We start from the raw sequence: 25840 nt of genomic DNA, 5'->3' as shown, positions 1-25840 counted from the left end.
GAGGCGAATCTCCAGGCATCATTGCCAGTGATCTCAGGGGCCCGTCAGCCTGGCGCAGGCCTGCCGTGATCTCAGGTGCCCGTCAGCCTGGACTCCAGAGTAGAGTTTTGTGATCCTTGGGAAGCCCCAGGATTACTGAGACAGAACCCTGGGGATGGAATGTGGGTCAGGTCGGTGGGCGAGGGATGAAACATGTGGAGAGAGACAACACTGGCAAGGGGAAACTGAGGCTTTCTTTTTCAACGGCTTATAAATGTATTTTTGTGGTCCATGTTAATTAATTTCAATCTGACACACTTGCTTTCTTTTAAATATCAGGTTTCCTTCTCAGTCAGATATGAAATGAACCAAGGAGAAGCATACGTCCAGACAGATGTGAGTTTATTTTAGCCTATTGAAATATTCATAGCATATTTTTTAATTTAAAAAAGTTTTGACATGTGGGAAAGTTGTCAGAGTGAAGAGGCTTGCCATATTGCTGCCTTCCGGCCCCTCCCCCCCCCCGACACCCTACACAACCATAGCGCAGTTCATAAGCAGGAGATTAATACTGGTGTAATATTAATCTAACTAACATTAATGAAATACTCTGAATTTTACAAATGTTTTTATGATTTCTTTGATTTTAGGACTCACGATGCTTTAAGTTCAGGGTTTCATAATGTTTTCAGCTGTTATATCTCCTCTGTCTCCTTTAATCTTCAGTTCTTCAGTCTTTGATTACTCTTAATATTTTTATTAGCTCTATGCTCTGATCAGCTGGCCACTCTTAACCTAGTATTGGTTTATTTATTTGCTTTTTTGGGTCACACCCGGCGATGCTCAGAGGTTCCTCCTGGCTCTAAGCTCAGGAATTAACTCCTGGTGGTGCTCAGGGGACCATATGGAATGCCGGGAATCAGACCCGGGTCAGCCGTGTGCAAGGCAAACGCCCTCCCTGCTGTACTATTGCTCTGGCCCATAACCTAATATTTCTTATACGTCAGAAATAACTGGTCAGTTTTGTTTGACCCTGCACTGGGCTTGCCGACGCTTTCCTGTGATCAGATGGAGCCTGGCCCTCACGGTGCTGTACCTTCTCGGAACGTCCCCGTCCCAGTGTCTTGCTGCTGTCGTGACTTTGGTCATATCTCTAAAATTGTGTCGGGGAGATTCTGAGATTTTGCAAATACCTGCTTCTCGTTTTGCCTTCTAATATTTTACCTTTCATTGGTAATTATTACCTACAAAAAAAGGTGTGCTGTGATGTTTATCTAATGATTATTTTCTGTTTGCACGATTTCTTTACAACTGCTTATTTAAACCAGTGTGGACTTGGAACATTTAGTTTTTTGTCGTAATTGCAAGTCACTGCTGTTTATCTTCTTGCTCCACTTGTCCTGGATTTGGCACTGGGTGTTCTTCAGCTCGACTCCTGTGGGGCTTTCAGTTTGAGTCTTATCTTCTATTTTTAGTTTATTTGGTTCTTTTTTTTTTGCTTTTTGAGTCACACCTGGCGATGCTCAGGGGTCACTCCTGGCTCTGCACTCAGGAATTACTCCTGGAGGTGCTCAGGGGACCATATGGGATGCTGGGAATTAAACCTGGGTCAGCTGCGTGCAAGGCAAACGCCCTACCCGCTGTGCTTTCTCTCCAGCCCCATTATCTTCTATTTTTAGTGCTAGTTACTGTTGTTGAGGGTCAGTGCATTAACTTCAGTTGTCTTCTCTCTCTAGATTGCTCTGGGTGTGCTGGGGGGACTGGCCGTCTTGTCATCTCTTTTGAGGACAGCCGGGTGGAAGAGGCGCATCGGGAGTCCCATGATAGACTTGCAGGTACAGTCTCGGGGCTGCTTTCGTTCACTGTGATCTTTGGACTGTTATGTTTGGGGGTTTCGGGGAGGCAGGTGCCTTGGACCGCACCTTGGGGTACTCGGGGCTTACTCCTGGCAGTGCCCAGCTTGGGGACAAACCAGCGCTGGCCCCATCCAGGGCAGACACCTTAACCCTGTGTTCTCTCCCTGGCGCTCTTGACTATTTTGTTTCTCTCTCATCAGACACAGCTAGAGGATGAGTAAAACGATGCCTTGTTTCTTGGGCTACACAGCGGGGAGAGGTCTAAGCATACCCATTTCCCTCCGCATTGCTGTCGTCACGTTCACTCGCAGTACTCTTTTCATTTTTATTCTTTTGCATGCTCAGCGCTTACTCTTGGCAGGACTCGGGTATCAAACCCGGTCTCTGCGTGCCAGGCAGGCGCCCAGCCCGCTGTGCTTGTGTCCTAGCCTCTGGCAGTGCTCCTGTTCCACATGTCCTCACCAGCACCTGCTGCGTCTCCCCTCTCTGCGTTTTCCCCAATCCAGTGGGATCGATGATTTATCTGGTAATGTTACTGGTGCCCGCTCGAGCAAATCGATGAGCAATGGGATGACAGTGACAGTGATTTAATTATTAATAAGCATGAATATTTATATTAACTATGTGATAAATTGCTGAATATATTGATTTATTATTAGCTTTTATTTCTCGCTCATTCTCTTTTTTTTGTTTGTGTTTTGTTTTTGGGCCAACCCAGCAGTGCTCAGGATTTCTTCCTGACTCTGTTCAAGGACAGCACCCACCAGGGCTTGGGGGCCTTGGTGTCCTTCTGGGGATTGAACCAAGGCCAGATGCCCTTCCGACTGGACTCTGAGGTTTCTGCTCAAGGATTTCTCGTTATTTTTTCCCTAGGTTTCCCTTGTTTCTAATTTGGACTCGTGCCAGGTGGTGCTCAGGTCTCACTCCTGGCAGTGCTCAGGGCACCATAAGTGGTGCTGGGGACCAAACCCGGTTCAGCCGTGTGCAAGCCTTAACCTGGTGTCCTGTCGCTCCGATCCTCTCTGTAAGCTTTGAGAGCTCGCCTGGGTTTCCACTTCTCTGAGTTCTGTTTATGAGCCGCATCCACTTTCCCACGGGCCTTCGGTTTTTCTTGTGCAGAGAAGGCTGGTCACTTGGCGTGTGCAAGGGCGACGCCCCGTGGGCTTTGGTGTCGAAGTCTCCAGTTCTGAGCCCTCTGTTCATCTCTGAAGTTCTCCTTTTGGATATTCTCACATCTGGATGATTTTTATATTTTGGAGTATGCGTCAGGGAAATGTTCTCTTTCTTGAAATCACAAAGAGATTTCCCGTGTTTAATTTTTTTGCATTTGTTTTTTATCTTTCACTTAGTGACTATTCATTTCCTATGCACTGTGCACTTTAAAAAAAACTTGTATCGTGCTCTTTTCACAGCACTATGTAATTAGCATTATTACCATTCCCATTTACATATGATGAAATCGAGTTAGAGATTAACTAAGTTTCCTACCTTAACCTTCATGGCCCAGTGCAGAGGTGGCATTTCCATTTTCTTCATGAAAACATGTGAAAGGCTCCAGAGAGAATGCTTGGTGCTGGGACGACATCCTAATCCCATAGCCAGTGTGCTAATGCATTGGGCGGGGGCCTGAATTTACCGTTTTTTGTTTTTTGATAGACAGGAAAGGCATAACAAGGAAGCGGACCTAAAGTGCAGTTATCTGTGTGTTTCACAGTCACCTCCCAGGAACTGGGAAGACTCAGTGTTCACAGACAGGAGGAATCTGCAAGGAAATAATGCCCGTTTTTGCCCAGAATAACTGGAGATAGGTCAAAGGAAGGAGTAGGGAGCCAGGGTGCTGTTCAGGGGTAGGTTCCTGTTTTGCATATATGGGATCTGGGTTTAATCCTTGAAACCTCAAAATAGCACACAAGCATTACTGTGTCACTGTCATTCCATTGATCATCAGTTTGCTTGAGCGGGCACCAGTAATGTCTCCATTCATCCTAGCCCTGAGATTTTAGGAGCCTCTCTTTACTTGTTCTTCCCAGCAGTGCTATATTGGAGGTTTTTTCAGGGTAAGGGGAATGAGACCCATCATTGTAACTGTATTTGGCATATCAGATATGCCACGGAGAGCTTGCCAGATTCTGCCATGTGGGCAGGATGCTCTCGGTACCTTGCCAGGTTCTCCAAGAGGGAGAACTGGGCTATAAGAGGTCATATGGCCACAAATGCGGCCGTGCACTTCCACAGCTTTGTTTTATAGTCTCTCGATCGTGACCATTGATGAGATTTCACAGCGCCGGGGGCAGTTTGTGGGTGTGACCACCTAGCTACTAGAAAATGGGGGATCTGGGTGAAGGAGGCCCAGTCCCGATCTGAGCAAGCTTGGAGGTCTCAGCCCTGAGTCCCACACACCTGGGTTCCTCTGCCGATTCCTTCATGCGTGAGGCTCGTCCAAATATGTGGAGAGGCGCCTTGAGCATGGCTATGGCTGGGTTCCGGAGGTCTTTGGCTGCGGGGGCTTTGCTCGGGGTGGGGAGGGAAACTCAACCTGCCCCCCTCCAAGGGTCCCCAGTGAAGACAGCCAGGCACGGGGACAAGAAACTCTCACATAAGCATACAAACAAAAAAAGGTACAGATTTGTTGTCATTGAGTAAGCAACTGATGAAGAGGTCAAAAGCCAATTTTAGTTCATTTATGCGGCCCTTGTGGGTCAGGATGAGGAATCCCCACGCTGGTGAGCCATCTCTGCATGCCAGGAGGGGACGGCTGCAGGGTCATTTCCTTTCCAGAAGGCCGGGGCTATGGTAGGGTGGAGGTCAGGCTGCGATGCAGGTTCTGAGCTAGGAAGCAACCTGACGTGGTTAGGCGCTGAAAGATGAGAAAGGTTGGGAGCCTTTGGGAATAGGAAGAACGCGACAGTTTCCGGGAAGGCACTGAGCACGGTCCATAGGACGCGAAACAGTTCCGTGGGCTTAAGGAACTGCACAGGTCAATAAAAGTGACTGCACAGAAGAGGGGAGGTCTCTAACAGCTGTCACCCTCTTTCTGAATGGCAGACCTTCATGAAGTTCCTGATCTACTACGCGGGTGACCTTGCCAATGTCTTCTTTATCATCACGGTGGGGACAGCTCTCTACTGGCTGATTTTCTTCAAAGTGAGTTTGTGTCTGCCTTGAGCATATGCCAATGCCTGCATAGCCGGTGAGCAGTCTTCTGAAAGGAACCGTTTGGGTTACTTTTGACCACAAGTATGAAGACAAGCACCGAGCTCCCCTTCCTGGGGGCGGCTGCCACTGCATTCCTGTAGTGCTTGCTTTCGTGTAGAGGTGGGGCTTAGTCACTGCCCGTGGCAACACGTGATCATATTTCTAATAGGATTTTTTTGTCCAAGGCCCAGAAGTCGGTCTCTGTTTTGCTACCAGTGCCCGCTCAGGAAGAACGTTTTGTTACTTATGTGGGATGCGCTTTTGCCCTGAAGGTAAGTTCTGAAGGCAGGTCACTGAATTTAAAAGGCATGTTGTTAAACATTGCCAGTAAGATGTAAATGCTTTTAGAATCTTTGGTGAAAACTGCTTTTGAAAAAAACATGAATTATTCTGTATTACAGAAGAAGGTTTTTTTGTTTTGTTTTGTTTTTTAACTTTTTGGGTCACACCCAGCGATGCTCAGGGGTTACTCCTGCCTCTGCACTCAGGAATTACTTCTGGTGTGCCTCGGGGGACCATATAGAATGCCAGGGAATCAAACCCAGGTTTGCCTAGTGTAAGGCAAATACCTCACCAGCTGTTCTATATCTTAGACCCATTTAAGCATTTAAACATATTGCTTCCATAGATGATACAGATGTGTGTCAGTAGTATTTCATTTAAAATCATTGATTTCAGAGCTGGAATGATAGTACAGTGGGTAGGGCGTTTGCCTTGTACCCTGCCGACCCATGTTCTATCCCCAACATCCCATATGGTCCCCTGAACACTGCAGGAGTAATTCCTGAGTGCAGAGCCAGGAGGAACCCCTGTACATGGTTGGATGTGACCCAAAACCAAAAAAAAAAAATCATTGATTTCAGTACCAAAGCCAGAAAACAAAATAGTGAGAACATCCTAAATGAAGCAATCTTAAACAAGTAAATTATTGTTGAAAAATTTCTTCGCCTTATGAAGAAGTCTGATGATTCAGAAATGAAGCATAATTTCAGAAAGCATGGCAAAGAATCACTTGTGCAAGGGTCTTGTACGAGTGAGAGGAGGTATTTGTCCCCTGGCAGGGGCCAGACAGGTAGTTCATGGATTAGAGCATTTGCTTTGCATGTGGCTGAGCCCAGTTTAGTCCTGGGATGCATTTGGTCCCCCCAGCCCTGCCAGGAGTGATCCCTGAGCACAGAACCAGGAGTAAGTCCTGAGCATTGACTGGTGTGTCCCAACCCTCTGCCAAAAGAAATGCGGAAGAAGGAAAGGCAGGTAAACATGTATGTGAACCTTCTGTGAATTTGTTGATTCCAGATCATTTGATGAAATTCTAATGTTATGGTAACTTAAATTTGTTGTTTGCAGAAGTTGTGTTCTGTGATTGTGGGACGTTTGTTTCTTAATCAGTCTCCACTTCACAGGCAACCTTAACGGGTGTTTTGGTTTTCATTCTCAGGCTCTGCAATTTTTGCATAAGCTCATATCCCAGATTACCATAGATATATTCTTTATCGACTGGGAGAGGCCTAAAGGAAAGGTTCTTAGAGCTATTGAAGGTAACTGAAATAACAGTTTGTACCAAAAATCCTTTGCTACTCTTGTGGATCGAAGAAGGTGATCACATTTGCTCACTTGCTTCTTCCGGACCCAGGCGAGGGCGGTGTTCGGAGTTCAACTGTTCCCGTAAGCATATGGAGGACGTATTTCGTAGCAAATGAATGGAACGAAATTCAGGCTGTGAGGAAAATCAGTCCACTCTTTCAAGTGGTTTCTGTCCTCTTCTTCTTGGAGGTAGGCGCTCTTGGATGTTTCTGTGTGTATCTTAGTATTAACATTATATAATTCCAGCCAAGTTTCCAGGTCTGCGAACAAGTTTTCTAAAGGTTAAATATTGTTATCTACTAAAATATGTGGCTTTAATTTTTTTTTTAATTGAGTCACTGTAAAATACACAGTTACAAGGTTGTTCATGATTGGGTTTCAGTCATACAGTGTTCCAACACCCGTCTGTACCAGTGCACATTCCCCACCACCATCGTCCCCAGTCTCTGTCCTGTCCCTGCCCCTCCCCCAACCCCCTCTTTCCAGCACTCAGTTCTTGCCCAGCTCTCTTTGTCATAGTGGTTCCTTCTCTGTCCTAACTCCCCTTTGCCCCCCACCCACTGTGGCAAGCTTCCACCTGCAGACCAGTGCTCCTGGCCAAAGGTGTGGCTTTTAAAACAAACTGGTAGAAATACGTACTTTGAGATTTGTGGTCTTACATTTTTCTGTCTTTAGTTCAGGGTGCTAAATGTGCTTGCGTCGATGTTCAACCTGCCACCAGAGACCTTTCTTCTTCCCTTAGGAAACCACAGCCCAAACCCACTAGCCAGCTCTTATTCCCCATCTGCTAGCAGCCCGCCACCACCTTTCTATTTCATGCTTTTTTTTTTTTGCTTTTTGGGTCACACCCAGCGATGCACAGGGGTTACTCCTGGCTCTGCACTCAGGAATCACCCCTGGCGGTGCTCAGGGGACCATATGGGATGCTGGGAATCGAACCCAGGTCGGCCTCGTGCAAGGCAAACGCCCTACCCGCTGTGCTATCACTTCTGCCCCTCTATTTCATGCTTACTTGTTTCTCTGTTTGGTTTTGGGCCCCACTCGGCAGTGCTCAGGGCTTACTCCTGGTTCTGCACTGCACTCAGGAGCTCCTGACGGGGCTCAGGGGGCCGTGGGGGCTGCTGGAGATAGGACACAAGCCAGGTACCGTCCTCTCCAGCCCCGCTTTTTTCTGCTTTTTAAAACTTTGCTTACCCTAGGTAAGGATGACTTTCAAACGTTTATAGTCAGAGCCCCTGGCAGACTATGCCTTGCCTCCCCCTGAAGAAGGGCTCAGTGCTTCCAAAGTGAGCCCAGCTCTTTTTTTTTTTAATTGGATCACCATAAGGTCGAGTTGCAAAGCTTTCACTGATTGAGTTTCAGTCATACAATGACTGAACAACCATTGACAGTGACAAACAGCCAGCCCGTGCAGGCACCGAATCCAAGTGGGATAGCCTCACCCCATCGGGAAGCTCAGAGCAAGGGGAAGTGGAGAAAGATACATACATACATACATACATATATATATGTGTGTGTGTATATATATATATACACACACACACACATGTATCATCACTGTATCACTATCATCAGTGTCATCCTGTTGTTCATTAATTTGCTCGAGCGGGCACCAGCAAGTCTCCATTGTGAGACTTGTTACTGTTTTTGGCATATAGAATACACCACGGGTAGCTTCCCAGGCTCTGCCATGCAGGCGAGATACTCTTGGTAGCTTGCCGGGCTCTCCGAGAGGGGCAGAGGAATCGAACCCAGGTTGGCTGCATGCACGGCAAACACCCTACCCACTGTGCTGTTGCTCCAGCAATATATGTATATGTACATATGTATATATTGGATAGATAGATAGATAGATAGATAGATAGATATTTGAAGATACCTTGATTTATAAAGTTGTTTACAGTAGAGTTTCAGACATACAATGTTACCACCTTCAGTCGCCCCCTTCGCCAATGACCCTAGGTCATTAATTACTGTAGTTTGAGTCCCATGCATGAAATGCTATTTTATAGATAAATTTGAGGATCACTGGATTTAATGGTATTTACACTTCCTTACTACAAAGACTTACTATAGCTTTCTGTTTCTTTGTTTTGCTTTGCTTTGTTTAGGGGCCATACCCAGCAGTGCTCAGGACTTACACCTGCTCTGTTCTTAGAGATCACTCCTGTCAGGACTTGGGGGGAACTATAGGGGTCCTGGGGATCGAACCCGGGTCCACCATATGCAAGGCAAACGCCCTCCCCACTGTATTATTGCACTGGCCCAAAATTTCTGTACTATGAAACTTGCAGAACTTTTATTCTTCAAGGGTGAAAGGCATAGAGGAAAGTATGATTTATAGACCAAGCTTCATCATGGCTTCCCCTCCTCAAAAATATGTTTTAAAACATCTGCTTTCAAGTATAAAATATATTTTGTGTAGTATCTAGCTTATGTTTAAAACTCATGAAATACTGGTCTACTAAAGAAAATCTTACTCTTTTGAAGCTTTGTTAGTATGTCTTATAGTGCGGTTGTACAAAAATTTCAAATTAATGAGAAATGAGCAAAGCATTTTTTATTAGTACATTTTGCAATTAGATACTAGATAATTATCGGAATTTAGATGCACTACTTTGTCACATGTCAGTGTTCTTATTTTTCAAGGTGTGGAGTAGGGAGGAAATGTCTTGTTTTCAGACCAGAGAGATTTTCAAACTCTAAGTCCGTTCCTATAATTCCCTTTCCCTTTCTATTTCAGGTTGTGGGGTTCAAGAACTTGGCACTGATGGACTCATCGTCTAGCCTTTCCAGAAGCCCCGACGGCTACATTGCTCCCTACAGCCGCATTTTGAGATATGCCGTGTCAACTGCCCTGTGGCTCACCATTGGCGTTTTACAAGTAACAGGAGATTTTTACTTTTAAGCTGTCTTGTCTCTCTATATTTGTAATTCTGTTTATAATGCATCATGTCAAATATCGACTGTATTCTGGGGTCTATTGCCTGCAGGTGACAAGAACAATAACTATAGTTCATAGGTACTAGGATAGCTTATGTAGTCTATAAGTGCATTAATTTTTATAACTTATAACTTATAACCCTGATCTTTTTAGTAGCACTTTGACTCCTTTTGGTTCTGTTGTTTTCATGTTATAAAGACACTGAGGTACAAAAACATTAAGTTGTTTAAAATCATGCAGTTAAGTGATTACAGAACTGAATTTGATTTCAGTATTCATGATCTTATTAACAGTGGATTTTTGAAGAGTCTTTTAGAGTCTGAAGCTTTTAGTCATGGAATGAGCTATTATTATTGATAATATTTAATATTTTCTTTTTTCAACTGTGACTTATATACTTACATAGAATACATTCTCATCAAATTGACAATACTTTTTTAAATTTTATTTATTTTTTAATTAGTGAGTCACACTGAGGGTACAGTTACAGATCACACATTTTCGTGCTTGTTTTTCCTTCATGCAATGTTTAAGAGCCCATCCCTCCACCAGTGTCCATTTTCCACCACCCATGAACCCAGTGTCCCTCCCACCCACCCCAGTCCCATCCCCCCACCCCACTGCGACTCTGTAGGGGGGGGGGGCATTCCAATTTGATATCTCTCTTTCCTTTTGGGTGTTGTGGTTCCAAATGGGGGTATTGAGTGGTCATTCTGTTCAGTCTCTAGTCTACTTTCAGCACGCATCTCCCTTCCCGCGCAGCATCTCCAATCACATATTACTTGGTGTTCCCCTCTCTATCTGGGATGACTTTCCCCCAGCGTGTGAGGCCAGCTTCCAAGCTATGGAGCCAACATCCTGGTATTATATACTACTATTCTTGGGTGTTAGTCTCCTACTCTGTTGTTCTATATTCCACAGATGAGTGCAATCTTTCTATCGGACAGTACTTTTTTTGGAAATTTTATTAGCAATATTTACTTAAATAATGGGAAGTAAAAATAAATTATTTTAAATCTTAACTTCAGGTACCTTGGTGCCAGCAGGGTAATTTTGTCCTATATTTAATTCCTTTTTCTTCTCTCTGTCCTTTTTTGTTTTTTGGGGAGGGGGGTCGGGAGTCATGCCCAGCAGTGCCCAGGGTTTCTCCTGGCTCTGCACTGAGGAATCACTCCTGGAGTGCTTGGGGGACCATATGTGATGCTGGGCTTGAACCTGGGCTGGCCACCTGCAAGGCGAGTGCACACTTACTGTACCAGCTCTCCAGTCCTGATATTGTCAGGGTTTAAAGAAAAAAGGAACGAAAAGGAAGGAGAAAAAATAATTAGCTCTACTACCCACTCTGCTCTTCCTTGTCACGAGAGAAGGCAACCTTCTGCAGAGGGGGACAAACCCTAACACCTGATCTTTATGCTCTTGCCTCCAGACGTGAAGAATAGAAAGAGCCCTTCGGTCGGGTCCCCCGTTCACTCTGTTAAGTCAGTCAGTGAAGATCAAACCTTGAAAGACTTGGTCAGGGGCTGGAGCGATAGTACAGTGGGGAGGGTGTTTGCCTTGCACATAGCCGACCCAGGTTCGATTCCCAGCATCCCATATGGTCCCCCGAGCACCGCCAGGAGTAATTCCTGAGTGCAGAGCCAGGAGTAACCCCTGTGCATCACCGGGTGTGACCGAAAAAGAAACAAAGGAAAAAGACTTGGTCAAACTTCATAAAACTCAGCGAGCAATTTTCCACCTAAAGCAGCCTGTTTCTAAAGGTCTCTGGGCCTTCCCTTGGAATTCCCTCTGGGCGGGTTCTGTGAGTTGAGTCAAGGCTGTTACTTCTTAGTCTGTGCTTTCCCTGTTTCCCTTCCGTGGGTTGTTCTATTGTCACTCAGGTGCCTAGGGCCTGCGCGGGGTCACATTGCTGGCACACTTGAATACAGCGCTTGCCCGCAGTCACATCCTCCTCTGTGACACTGAGGATGACACTCTGCGTGTCAGGTCGTGCTGGGGACTCGCGCCTCAGGGACTCACTCACGGAAGGCACATGCTCTGCCACGCGTGTCGGGAGCAAGAATACACTCCTGATTCCCATTGACTTGGAAACTGTAGAGACTTGATCAGACTTAGCACTGATTTGATCATTGGAAAAGAGAAGCAAGAATTCAGCCTTGAAACAAAGTAGGATCGAAAGAGTTGGGAGATTAATATTTGTCACCAATATGATAAAACTATTCTGTGCAGTCTCTGCAAATAGATCAGACTCCATTGGGTCTAGAGAACTGAAACAAGTGTCACTGGAAGCCTTTCAGGAGCGACAGAGTGAAGAAACAACCCCAAGTGGCAGCATCTGGAATAAAACTCTCCTTGCTCTCGCCCGTGAGAGAACAGAGTTGTGGCAGGAAGTGCAGGGCCGCTGGGCCCGTCGGGGTCCACGGGGTGACTGAGGGGACTGGGGGAGAGAACTCGGGCTTCCCATCCCGAGGTCCTTTTCAGACACTGATCGGCATCTCCTCGGCCGTGCTTGTGTCACACGCAGTCCCCCGTAGCTGGCGTATCTCAGCGGGATGCAGGGTGCATCCAGCAGCAGGGCCTGTTAGGCAGGGGAGAGGCTTCCTGAGGCCACCGCTGACCGGGCGCCCCCAGCTCGTCTCCTTGGCCCCTCGCCCCAGCAGGGCAATGGCGATATTACTCAGTATCATGAGGCTGCATTGGTGTCTGTTCTTCAGATGTCCTTGCAGTTTTTTCCAACCCGGTAGAGTCGTGTAGGTTTATCTGCACAAACTCTTCTTGGTTCTCTTAGTTTACTTACGTCGGGGATTTTCAGCTCTCAATGGGTCACCTTTAAGTTTTCAATTTTGTTTTTCTTTTTGGGTCACACCTGGTGATACTCAGGGGTTACTCCTGGCTTTGCACTCAGGAATTACTTAGGAATTACTCCTGGCGGTGCTCGGGGGACCATATGGGATGCTGGAGATCAAACCCAGGTCAGCTGCGTGCAAGGCAAGCGCCCTGCCTGTTGTGCTATCGCTCCAGTCCCAAGTTTTTGATTTGGATGTCACTGTTTCTCGTGTCGAGTAGCTGAGTTGTGGTTGTAGTTTTGCACGGAGAGTGTGTAGGAAAGTGTCCCAGCCATCACGTACTGTGTGTGCGTTCATGTGTCAGAATGTGTCCACGTCCTGTACACTGTGCTCAGCTCCCAGTTGCCGTCACAAAAATGAGGTACACATTTTTCAGTGCTGTGAGGGCATCGAAGAGATGACAGAGTCAGCGTCGGGGACAGTGGGCCTCACGAGGACCGCTCGAAACGCCTGCTTAGGAAGTGTTATCTTTTTCCTGAGCAGATCTTAAAAGACGTCTGTGAAAAAGCTTTTTGATTTGTAAAATTTTTCTTTCTAGAGTTATTGTCTGAGGCAACAATTGAAATCATAACCATTTGAATATCTTGCACATAATCTGCAGTTGAAATATCCTTCAAGTGCTTTTTATGTGCTACTCATAAAAGAAGGTTAATTTGGAAAGCAACTGTTCCAGTGACTTTGCAGTTAAGGAGAATCAGACATAAGGCTGGCCATTCATTGTTGGTTTTCCCTAGATATTTTAAATTTTAAAATACTCCCTCAGTGAATGTAAACATGTACAAAAATCACTTCTTTGGCAAAAGGATAAAAAATGACATGTTAAGATTTTTGTCCCACGGGAAACATTATAAGCTACCGTATTATTTGGTTGGAACTCTTTTTTTTTTAATTATTATATTGTGACTATAAAAGAAAATTAAATTCTAAAAGTTAATAACAATGAACTTGGCTTAATGTTTCAGATCGTGTTCTTTGCTGTCTTTTATGAGAGATTTATAGAAGATAAAATTCGACAGTTTGTTGATTTATGCAGTATGAGCAATGTAAGTAATTTTGACTTAAGCTTGCAACTTTCATTTTTTCCTTTTTAAAGGTCATGAGTACATTAAAAGAGGCTTTAAAAGTGATTTGGTATGATTGGATTTTTACTCTAATTTACACTGGTTGTTAACCTCAGAGATAAATTGTTATAATGAGCTACAGGTTAATATTTAAGTGCTTTAGTTTTTTTCTTCATTTGCAGTTTAATTACAAATTCCTTATGCCTCCAAATAGTTCACTCATTGCACTGCTCTGTAAAGTTTTCATATATCAACTCTGTGTCTTTCCTGGAAAATATCTTCTGTATCTTTTCCATCAACTCATTATTCTTTATTACCTTATTATCTCTTTTTACATATTTTCCAAGAATTTAAACCTCATTATTTTGAAAGGGAACAGTTTTAAGAGAACTTCATTTCCATTGCTTTCCATATGTGTTGCTCATTAATATTTTTCCTTCTTTTTTCACAGATATCAGTGTTTCTATTATCCCACAAATGTTTTGGATATTATATTCATGGTAGATCAGTCCATGGGCACTCGGATACAAATATGGAAGAAATGAATATGAATCTTAAGAGAGAAGCGGTATGACTACTTCATGTCTTTTATTTCGGAGGTTTTCTTTACTCAAGATTAATAATGACATACATATCATTATATCATATATATATTTTTTAATCCTCATTACTTTGAACATTGGTGAATGTAAATAATCAAAGTTAATTTTGTAGTTTCTACATAAACTGTATTTCAGAATAACAACAACGATAAAAAAATGGGGAAAGTTCTTCCTTATTGTAAGGAATTCTTGAAAACCAGGATACTATAGTGACAAATGGACTAATGCATAGAGGTGACATCATCCATGGATGCTAAGACAATTAAGTGACCTTTGATAAGGAACAGTAGAATGAGGAGATGTTGTCATAATCTGTACACACTTGCTCAATCTTGTTTCACATAAGCATGGGAAAAATTTGTAACAGACCTCAGTTTGGATGTTTACCAATTGAAGGCCAGTCACTTAAGAGAAAAGGTTGTGGGTAAAGTAAGAGTTTATTCACATCCTAACATGAAAATATGGTGGACTTCTTGTCCTCAGAAAAACCCGTCTTACTTCTCAGGCTTACTGGGAAAGTAAGTTAGAAGAATTTTATGGTCATAGGCCAGGCAAAAAAGGGCGTCCTGTCTCCATACGATCCAGACTGGGCAGTAGTTTGAAGTAACTTGGTCCAGTAACATCCCTCTCTGGGGTCTGCGTGGTGACCTTCAAGAGCCTTCCCAGAGAGCCTGGTGCTTGCCCTTCCTGGACTTGGTGTATGTTAAACATGTGACACTGAGAGCAGCTCTTAGCATCGAGACACAGGACCAGGGTCCAGAGAAAAAGAGAGGTTAGAAGTACAGGTACTTCTTATATGACAAGCAAGATGGAAACTTAGGAACTTAGGGGATAAAAATATGTGTCTGGCAGCTGGGGCGATAGCACAGCGGATAGGGAATTTGCCTTGCACACAGCCAACCCGGGTTCAATTCCCAGCATCCCATATGTTCCCCCAAGCACCACCAGGAGTGATTCCTGAGTACAGAGCCAGGAGTAACCCCTGTGCATCGCTGGGTGTGATCCAAATAGCAGGAAAAAAAATGTGTCTGTCCATCTGAGGAGCAAGACAGTCTGATCTTGATGACTAACAGATGGACAGTATGAACTGACTTTGTTCGGCTGTTCAGACAACATTCTTGCCCAACTCTGGTGCTGAATGTAATCAGGCCTCGAGAGCTAACCATTTTCCAGGAAGCACAGGAGCACTGAAGAACAGCCGAAACAGCAGTACAGGAAGCAAATAGCCAGACCAGTCATGAAGGTGACCCCCCAGAACAGAGAACCCAGTGTCCCCAGCAGAGCAGTCTTGTGACACGAACGGGTTGGGTGGTGGCAGAACACACGTCAGCAGTCTGGAGAGAGAGGACAGCGGGTAAGATGCTTGTCTTCCGTGCAGCCCTCCTGGATTTACTCCGAAGCCCTGTCAGGAATGAGCCCGGCGTGCAGTCAGGAGCGAACCCTCAGACTCAGGCGCTGGTGCCAACTCATTAGACCTCAGCGTTCAACAGATCTTGAGGCGGGATCGGGGGTAGCCATCAGGGCGAGAGCATGGGTGTGGCCCGGTGGCCTCAGCTCGGGTCTTAGTTTCCAGCCAGCCGACAGACCCACAAGACACAGACATCCGTGTTGCTTAGAGGGCAGCGTGGGAACCTTGGGGAATCTTTGTCTCACACGTAGAGCCAGGAAAGTGTTGGTGGAATTCTAATTATTGAAATATGTGATACGAAATGAAAGTGTTCAATTTTCTTTTTGAAATAGCTAAAAATGTTACTTATTTGGTGTGGGGGTGGGGGGAGGGGAACCCCACACTGGCGGTGCTGGGGGCTTACTCCTGACTCTGCACAGGACATTGGACAGTCCTGGTGCGGGACCCTCGTGGTGCCGGGGACGAGCCAGGATTGGCTGTACACAAGGCAAGTGCGTTGTGCACTGTGCTACCGCTCCGGCCCCCAAAAGGTTACGCTTTTTAGAAAATTTATTATTATTATTTTTTATTGAATCCTGTGGTAGAAAACTGTTCCTGTTTGTGTTTCAGTCATACTGTTCCAGCACCCATCCCTCCACCCCTGTACATTTCCCAGCACCTGTGTCCCCAGTGTCCCTCCCGCCCCTTCAAGCCAGCCCCCACCCCGGCCTGCCTCTGTGGCGGGCACCTCTCTTCTCTCTCTCTCTCTTTCTTTCTCTCTCTCTCTTTCCTTCTCATTCTTTCTTTCTTTCTTTCTTTCTTTCATTCTTTCTTTCTTTCTTTCTTTCTTTCTTTCTTTCTTTCTTTCTTTCTTTCTTTCTTTCTTTCTTTCTTTCTTTCTCTCTTTCTTTCTTTCTCTCTCTCTCTCTTCATTTTAGGCATTATGGTTTGCAGTAAATGTTATAGTTTTAATCATAACATTTTCACTTTTCAGGAAAATTTGTGTAGCCAAAGAGGTTTGGTCCCGAACACAGACGGGCAGACGTTCCAGATTGCAATTTCTAGCCAGATGAGACAACACTACGACAGGATTCACGAGACACTGACAAGGGTATGTACAGTGCAGGTTTACTTGGCCAGTACTTCATGTCACTCGAATCTGAGACTGTGACGTGTTGCATTTACTTTTGTCTTTTCTGTTAGAAAAATGGCCCTGCCCGACTACTGAGCTCATCGACAAACACATTTGAGCAGAGCATAAAGGCATATCACACCATGAATAAATTTCTGGGCTCTTTCATTGATCACGTACGTATCTTGGCATTTTATATTTAAACTTCTTTTTTTTTTTTTTCTTTTTGGGTCACACCCAGCGATGCTCAGGGGTTACTCCTGGCTTTGCACTCAGGAACTACTCCTGGCGGTGCTTGGGGGACCATATGGGATGCCGGGGATCGAACCCGGGTCGGCCGCGTGCAAGGCAAACGCCCTACCCGCTGTGCTATCGCTCCGGCCCCTATATTTAAACTTCTTAAACAACTTTCAAAAGGTTAACTTTTAAAAGGTTATTTTTTTTTTCAGCCAACTGAGGGGATAAGAATGCTTCCGGGGGAGTCTTTGGCCACGCCCCACAGTTCCCAGGGGCTCTTCCTGACGCTGGGCAGGAATGACCCCAGGCGCTGCCAGGCTAACCCGCTGGTGCCAGCAGGCGCCTGACCCTCTGAGCTGTCTCTCTGCCATGCTTTTCTCTTTGGCTATCAAAATTGATGCTGCAGTTTAGGGAACAGAATTAAGTTTACATAAATTTAAGATGAGATTTATGTGCCTTTAGGTTAATGAGATTGTCTGACTACCTCACATTATGCATTAGCGTCTTAAAGTCAGTTATCAGAATATCAGTGTATAATTCATTATAGAACTATGCTATTCTTTGATTGTGCCCTAAGAACCTTACTTGTTTTGTATATATATATATATATATGTATATATATATATATATATTTTTTTTTAATATATTTAACCTGGAATACTACTAAGGGAATTTTGTTGTAAAACCCAGTATAGTAAGTTCACTGTTTTTGAAGAACAAATTTTTGTGTGTGCTATTTATTTTTATTCTCTCCCTTAATTTTATATTAATTGGGATGTATTTGTTTCACTGCTGTTTTTAAAATAATAATTTTTTAAGAGCGTGGTGCTGATAAAATAATAATTTTTTTTATACTAGGTTCATAAGGAAATGGACTACTTTATAAAAGATAAGTTGCTTCTTGAAAGAATTCTTGGAATTGAATTCATGGAACCAATGGAAAAAAGCATCTTTTACAATGGTATTCTTTTTAGTTTATTATTTTAATTTTTTTTTTATTTTTCGATTTATTGAAATCTCTGTGAGATAGACCCTTACTTAGCTGTTCTTGATCGGGTTTCAGTCATATAGTGTTCCAACACCCATCCCTCCACCAGTGCACATTTCCCAGTACCGGTGTCCTGTTTCATCACTTCTCCTGCCACCTCCCTCACCCTCCTCCCCGCCCCCACCCCCCTCGCCCTCCACCCTTTGGACATTGTGGTTTTCCAGTGCAAATACTGAAAGATTATTGTGTACTAACTTTTAGCCCTCAGATCTTGTCCAGCGTGATCATTCCCAGCTATTAATGTCACCCTGGTCCCTTCTCTATCTTACCTACCCTCCATCCCACACACACTGGGGTAGATTCCAACCATTCACCGCCCTCCTAGTCCCTGTTTTCCCTGTACATTTTTTAAATGTTTTGATTTGATTACTGTTTCGTATCTTAAGAAAAAGACAATTTATTATAGGTCTATTCAATTTTAAAATTTCTGATTCATGGGGCTGGAGTAATAGCACAGCGGGTAGGGCATTTGCCTTGCATGCGGCCAACCCGGGTTTGAATCCCAGCATCCCATATGGTCCCCTGAGCACTGCCAGGAGTAATTCCTGAGTGCAGAGCCAGGACTAACCCCTGTGTATCGCCGGATGTGACCAAAAAATAAAAAAAGCAAAAAAAATTTTCTGATTCATATTGTATATTGCCATTTTTGCAGATGAAAGTTATTCATTCAGTAATGTTTTGTGGACCAAACCCCCACTTCCTAAAAAAAGAAAAGAAGAAGAAAATAATAACATTATTCAAATTATTTTTTTTTAATTTATTTTAGTTTTTACTTTTGGGGCTACACCCAGCAGTGCTCAGGGCTTACTCCTGGCTGTACATTCAGGAATCACTTGTGGCATGTTCTGGGAACTACATGGGATATTGGGGATCAAACTTGGGCTGGGAACATGCAAGTCAAACACCCTGTACTCTCTCCTCAGCCTTAACACTGTTAAAATTCGGTTTTTTTTGTTTTTTTTTTTGCTTTTTGGGTCACACCCGGCGATGCACAGGGATCACTCCTGGCTCCGCACTCAGAAACCACCCCTGGCGGTGCTCAGGGGACCATATGGGATGCTGGGAATCAAACCCGGGTCAGCCGCGTGCAAGGCAAACGCCCTACCCACTGTGCTATCGCTCCAGCCCCAACACTGTTAAAATTCTCTAAAAAAAAATATATAAACATATGTATATGTATGTGTGTGTGTGTGTATATATATATATATATATCTGTAACTGATTTGTCTCTTCTTGATGTGTCTTCGTAAGTTCAGCTTCCACTTCCTGGGCTTTATCGATAGTTTCTTTTATGATTTCTTTGTCCCTCTCGGAGAGCCCGGCAAGCTACCAAGAGTATCCCACCCACCTGGCAGAGCCTGGCAAGCTCCCCGTGGTGTATTCGATATGCCAAAAACAGTAACGCAAGTCTCACAGTGGAGACGTTACTGGTGCCCGCTTGAGCAAATCGATGAGCAGTGGAATGACAGCGCTACGGTGCTACAGTGATATATATTTATATATAAGCTGCCCAACCTAGAATGTGACGCATGGACTTAAAGCACTGGCCCAGCAGGCTCAGGGCCCTGAGTTCAAGCCCCAGACCACAGCTGATGAATACTAATGCCATCAGAGAACTGCATCTGGCAATGAGAATTACTGTGGCAACAGCGTCAAGTTGAGTTAAGGAGACACAGGCTGACAGTTTACTCGGAGTCTAGATCTTAGGGGCCTGAGAGAGAATACAGCAGCTGAGGTGCTTACCTTGCATGCGCCAACCTGGATTCTGTCCTGGTTACTGCATGAGGTTCCCAGAGCCTGCCAGGAGCCAGCCCTGAGCACTGGGGGTAGCCCCCAAACAAAAAATAATAATTATAGTGTGTGTGTGTGTGTGTGTGTGTGTGTGTGTTTCAGTTGTTGGTTTTGAATAAAGTCTGATCTAAGTAAATCTACCATTTACTTATGTGTTCATCCTTTCTGGATTTTAGTGTTCTCTCTGTTCAATCAGTATAACCCTTACATAACTATTTTACATATATGTGTGTATATATATACATACATACATATATGTGTGTGTATATATGTACCTATATATACGTAAAATCTGGCATGGACCAGTCCCCGAGGGCGTAGGAAGACACACAGCAAAAGGATGTTACAATTTCTAAAAATAGAGCAGGTATGAGGATCGTCTTCTTTTCACTGGAGGTGATGAGAATGTAAGTTCAGTTAGTAGCAGAGGGGCAAGAAGGATTTCCAGATATGTTAAGGAAGAGAAGATAAGGCAAGTGGCAGTGGGAACTCGTCCAGATTGCCAGCTGTGTGCACGGAGAGGTCAGTGGGAGTATTTTCGCCCTGAGGGAGAGCAGCACTTTGGGATTTTGTTTTGAACACATTGTGTCTCGAGGGGGCCTTGGGATAGCTAGAGGAGATGTCCAGTAAGGCCTGACTGGAAGGACTGGCTCTTGGGGGAAAGTGTTTTTTTTTTTTTTTTTGCGCATCATATGCTTTATAAGAATGGTGGTTATATCACAACAGAAAAATCTTGTCAGGCAGCTGCAAATCAAGAATCTGTGCAAAAAAACCTCAACACATACAATGTAAACACACAAAAATGAAAGTAAAGAATGCATCACATTAAAAGATTAACACAATTAAATTAACAACTAGACAAAAGGTATTCAATTTGTCTATAAGAACTAGACCTTTGAATTTTACTACCTTAAAATTAATAAACGAAATCATATTTTTTGCTGAAATGATGATATACTCAACTATTCTTCATGATGGCAAGTATATTCCATATAAAAACACTATTTGGGCTGGAGCGATAGAACAGCAAGTAGGGCATTTGCCTTGCACGCAGCCAACCTGGGTTCGATTCCCAGCATCCTATATGGTCCCCTGAGTACCGCATGAGTGCATGAGCCAGGAGTAATCCCTGAGCATTGCCAGGTATAACCCCCCCAAAAAAAACAAAAAAAAAAACACACAATTCATTTAATATAGTTTTGAAAACTTAAATGAAATATATTGGTAATTACAGTTACAAAATAATAAATATGCTAAACACTAAATATAGAAATAATAGTGGTAGACTTGTATATGTATTTAAATGCTGTATAGTGAGAATTACCGTTATAACACAACCTTTCTCTTTGCTTTATAAACATAACTGATGGAGAGAAAACTGCCCTATGTCTCTTTCCTTCCTGAAAGAAATGAAAATGTTTCCTTGTTTTTTTCTTAGGGTTTACTGTATGTGCTGAATTTCTTAAAATGTAAATGAACTTAGAAAGTAAGCTTTTTTTTTTAAAAAAAAGAACTGCACACAAATTGCCTATAGCATGCATCCAGATTCACATATATTCTTCAAATGATGTATTTGGCATATTTTATGTCCTCTAAAACTTTCTGAAAACTAATTCATACCAAATAGTTTACTTGCCTTCATAAGGATGATTTGACAAGTAATTAATAAGACATTAAATATCCATATATTGTTGAAATATCTTTTATCCATACATCATAAACCTTTGTTAAGTGTTCACTAAAAATAATTTTCAGTTACTACATGTATTTAATTTTTGGAAAGTTTAGCACTATTAGCGAATACCTAATACATAAACTCATACTTAGATCTTATTACATTGCTCATTGCTCTTTCTGGTTATACTTTTTTCCATTCTAATAAACATGTTAAAGAAATCTAAATATAAGTGGCCCATCTGTAGCATAGATTCGAATATGATTTGAGTTTATCAGTTTTGGTTTTGGTTTAAATGTGAGGAACATATTTAGCATGCTAACTTCCTAGAAATAGCAGGTGGTCTGTTTTCAGCAAAGGAAATCCTGTCCTCACCGTGAACTATTTGAAAAAGCTCCCCAAAACTTGTCTCTGTTTGCGTCACTGTCCTTTCTCTGCATGCCAGAAGCTTTGGGTGGCTCTGGGGAGAAAGTAAAGCTCACTGTTAGTCAGCCACTTATTGCTGAGCAGGGGTGAGATTACCCAAGACTAGCACACGTGTGTGTGTGTGTGTGTGTGTGTGTGTGTGTGTGTGTGTGTGTGTGTGTGTGTTATGTTTGCGGGAGAGGGGTTCAGTTGTTCGTTTTGAATTAAAAAGTCTGATCTAAGTAAATCTTAACCATTTACTTCTTTTGTGTGTTCACCCTTTCTGGATTTTAGTGTTCTCTCTGTTTAAATCAGTAAGACCCTTTATATAACTATAAATATATATATATATATATATATATATATATATATATATATATAGTATAGGCTGGAGCGACAGCACAGCAGGGAGGCTGTTTGCCTTGTAGGGAGCCAACCTGAATTTGACCCCCCCCCCCCCCCCCCCCGGCATCCAGCACCACCAGGAGTAATTCCTGAGTGCAGAGCCAGGAGGAACCCCTGAGCATCGTTGGGTGTGACCACTCCTCCCCACCAAAAAAAAAAAAAATCTGGTATGGACCATTCCCTGTGGGTATTGGTAGGTACACAGCAAAAGGCTGTTAGAAATAAACAAAAATAGTTTATGTTTAAAAAATACAACCTTGTTTATTTTTTAAATATATGTGTAGTATTATGCATTTGTCAGAAATTTATTGCAGGTTTATTCTGGTTTTTTTTAAGCTTCTGATTCTCTTTTACAGATGAAAATTACTCATTCAGCAGCGTTCTGTATTATGGAAATGAAGCCATTCTTCTTATCTTTGATCTGCTATTCTTCTGTGTTGTGGATTTAGCTTGCCAAAATTTTATTTTAGCGGCCTGCCTTACATACCTACAACAAGAGGTAAATTAAATTAAAATTTCCTTTCTGGGTTCCTTTTAAAAGACTTATATTCAAAGTTGATGTTTGTTTCTACCGCATAGAGTAATAGTGTTTACTTTCGGTTGGAGTCATTCCGAAATGATCACCCTCCCCCAAAGCCGTATTTCAGTGAACCCTGTTCTGTCCTCTCCTTAAGGTCAGTGAAATACTTGGGCCTCAGAGGGAGCCTAACACCTGGAGGAAGTGTGAGAGGAATCTGGTGGGAGACACTTAAACTGCTCCTTCCTAGATGGGGCTGCACCTCTGCTCCTCTGCTCCTGCAGCCAAAGACAGACTCCCCAGGGCAGCCCCCAAATGGCCCCCCAACTAGCACCTGTTCTCTCACCTGGATTAAAAAACATAATGTGTGGGTGGCTGTGGAGTCTGAAATGGAGATTTCCAGAAATGACAACCGAGTTTTTGAAATACTATTATTAATGTTACCCACATATCCCCCACTATGTCAAAGAAGCATCATTGTATCACTGTCATCCCATTGCTCATCAATTTGCTGGAGCGGGCACCAGTAACATCTCCATGTGAGACTTGTTGTTACTGTTTTTGGCATATCCAATATACCACGGGGAGCTTGCCAGGCTCTGCCGTGCCAGCGACATACTCTTGGTAGCTTGCCGGGCTCTCCGAGAGGGGCGGAGGAATCGAACCCGGGTTGGCCGAGTGCAAGGCAAACGCCCTACCTGCTGTGCAATCGCTCCCACCCATTGCTAAATTAGGTAACAGTAAATTGATATTAGCTACTGATAGTGGTGGCCTACATCCATCAAAGAAGCATGCGAGTCAATTAAACGTTAACACTTACAGACAAACTCTGTTCCTTTCAGATAGATTCTTCTGGTGTTCTCTTAGTTTTTGGAGCTAGAGAACATTGCATTGCCAAGCATTTTTCTTGTGGATGCGAGAGGCCACCAGGACTACCCCGGTCATCTTTGGGAGACCAGGGGGCCTAGGGGTCCACCCGGGGCCTACGCGAGCTGGCCTAGCTCTCAGCCCCTTCCTGACAATCTCCCGACAATACATAAGATTTGTATTCCCCAGAAAAATGTATTCTAAATTGGAGATGCACTGCTTTGATATTATTTAAGATCTAATAGCCCTGCTTTGATAGCATTTAGGTGATAATAGCCCTGCCACAATTTTGTCTATTAGGTCTCTAACACAGGAAAATAGTCAAGAGGATCAGTTTGATTTAGGTATTTTAGTTGATGTGTATATTTAATTATCGTTCTATGTATCCTCTTTTCATTCTTAATTGTTGCCTTACCCCCCAGATTTTTAGGTTCATTCGTAATACAGTAGGACAGAAGAATCTGGCATCCAAAACATTGGTGGATCAAAGATTTCTGATCTAACGTGTTCAGTAGCTCAAAGCTGCAATATAATTATGGCAGAAGAGTCATGACTCTCAGGTTAGTTTGCCATGTTTTCTAAAAGGATTTTTTTTATTGTTTTTTAAATCTACAATTTATTTTTGTAGCTTTTATAAACTACTGTAGCTTTTGTATAATTTTTTGTGTATGAATATATAATGTGTTAGAATGGAAAATGCAATTTTCTTGTTGTGTGGTTTAATTTTATGTCTCATAAATTGCATGGGCGTAGGAGCTAAAGAATTCTACGTGTTGCTTTCAACAGAAAAATACTTTAGGGATATTGAGAACAGTTGCCATTATTTATATCTCTTGATCATTTCATGATGGATATTGTCTATTTTTTCACATTGTCAAAATTGTCTAATTCCAAGTTCAAGCCCAGTTCCCAGTTCAGTGTTTTCTTCTTTTATATATTTCATATAAAATAAATGTTGAAAATATTTCCAAAGCTCCTGAACATTTGAAGTTGTATTTTTGCTGGCTCACTCTGGCCGTGGACTGTTGGGTACTGAGTTACAGGACATTGCGTGAAGGGGTGCGTGTTCGCCCCTTTGTACACCTGCTGTAGGAGATAGACATGCCACATCTCTGATGTAATTTACCCGTATTCAGAGGCCGTATGTGAAAGTGGAAGTTTTTATTATGAAAGTTTTCCCCCCATTTGTATTAAACATTGTGATGTAATAAACAGTTGCTGATGATGGAGTTTGACACATCCAGTGTCCAGCACCGCCCGAGGGAGTGCCCTCTTCCCCCCAGTGGCGTTTGTTGTTCTTGTTCGGTTATTGGTCGTTGTTGCAACAATGTTGCAATTTTACCGGAGAGAGAATAAATATATTTTTGGGGGAGGATCACAGGACTGCCTCTGGAGGTTTTGTGTTATGGCCTGCCGGAGAGTAGCCTGTTCAACCTCCTTTTATTTATAAAATTAACATACAAACCAATCATATTCAGCCACATAGGCAAATATGCAAATCAACCAACAGAAACAGTAACCGCCATTTAGAGTTACAGTAACCAAAACATAAACCGTTTACATCCAGGCCTAGCTAGGCCTGAGATTATGGGATGTTGTATACCAACATGTCGTTTTTTTTGTTTTTGTGTTTTTTTTGGCGGGGGGTCATATTGGCGATGCTCAGGGGTGACTCCTGGCTCTGCACTCAGGAATCACCCCTGGTGGTGCTGGGAGGACCGTATGGGATGCCAGGGATCGAACCCGGGTTGGTCGCATGCAAGGCAAACACCCTACCCACTGGACTAGTGCTCTGGACCTCCTTTTTGTTTTTAGAACAAGTTTATTGAAAAGCAAAAGAGAAACGCCCCTGTACTTGAAAGAACACAGCAAAAGTCTAAAATTCCCGTAGAGTTTCCTAGACAATATTTAATTCACATTTTAAGATGACTTCTGAGGTTTTTGTCCTTCTGTTATGTTTGAAATTTTCTTTGCTAACAGTAAATTTATCAAACTATATTGACAAGTTTTTTTTTTCCTTTTTGGGTCACACCCAGCAATGCACAGGGGTTACTCCTGGCTCTGCACTCAGGAATTACTCCTGGCAGTGCTCGGGGGACCATATGGGATTCTGGGAATCAAACCCAGGTCTGCCATGTGCAAGGCAAATGCCCTCCCCGATGTGCCATCACTCCAGCCTGACAAGATAAGTTTTCAAAGCAAACTCTGTCCTAAGTCAGTAGATCTGACTATGTCTGTGCTCTGCCTTGGGACAGTTCCGGGTCTGCCGTGCACTGGAGACAGGCAGGGTTCAGCCCCCTCTCAGGGAGCAC

General features: G+C 43.4%; 1 protein-coding gene and 1 long non-coding RNA gene across 3 annotated transcripts in view; one reads left to right on the top strand and one right to left on the bottom strand.

The window, feature by feature from the left end:
- The window catches only part of TMEM67 (transmembrane protein 67), a 50900-nt gene extending 26391 nt beyond the window's left edge, over positions 1-24509 (top strand). For both annotated transcript variants that reach the window (XM_055125474.1, XM_055125475.1), the window contains exons 15-28: positions 319-375; positions 1716-1814; positions 4881-4979; positions 5216-5302; positions 6469-6568; positions 6664-6803; positions 9358-9498; positions 13364-13444; positions 13914-14030; positions 16446-16562; positions 16655-16759; positions 17679-17781; positions 22501-22643; positions 23951-24509. In XM_055125474.1, coding sequence (XP_054981449.1) covers positions 319-375; positions 1716-1814; positions 4881-4979; positions 5216-5302; positions 6469-6568; positions 6664-6803; positions 9358-9498; positions 13364-13444; positions 13914-14030; positions 16446-16562; positions 16655-16759; positions 17679-17781; positions 22501-22643; positions 23951-24031 — 1470 coding nt within the window. In that variant the 3' untranslated portion in view covers positions 24032-24509. The remainder of the gene's footprint in view (positions 1-318; positions 376-1715; positions 1815-4880; positions 4980-5215; positions 5303-6468; positions 6569-6663; positions 6804-9357; positions 9499-13363; positions 13445-13913; positions 14031-16445; positions 16563-16654; positions 16760-17678; positions 17782-22500; positions 22644-23950) is intronic.
- On the bottom strand, positions 789-4875 carry LOC129401955 (uncharacterized). The gene is made up of 2 exons (XR_008628466.1): positions 1980-4875; positions 789-1901 (listed from the first exon to the last, which is right to left on the bottom strand). It is a non-coding gene; the product is annotated as an uncharacterized LOC129401955 (long non-coding RNA).
- Positions 24510-25840: the final 1331 nt, after the last annotated feature.

This window comes from Sorex araneus, chromosome 2 (genome assembly GCF_027595985.1).
Source record: "Sorex araneus isolate mSorAra2 chromosome 2, mSorAra2.pri, whole genome shotgun sequence".
In the NCBI taxonomy this organism is placed as follows: domain Eukaryota; kingdom Metazoa; phylum Chordata; class Mammalia; order Eulipotyphla; family Soricidae; genus Sorex; species Sorex araneus.
Note: the sequence above shows the minus strand (reverse complement) of the source record. Positions and strands in the feature narration are given on the sequence as shown.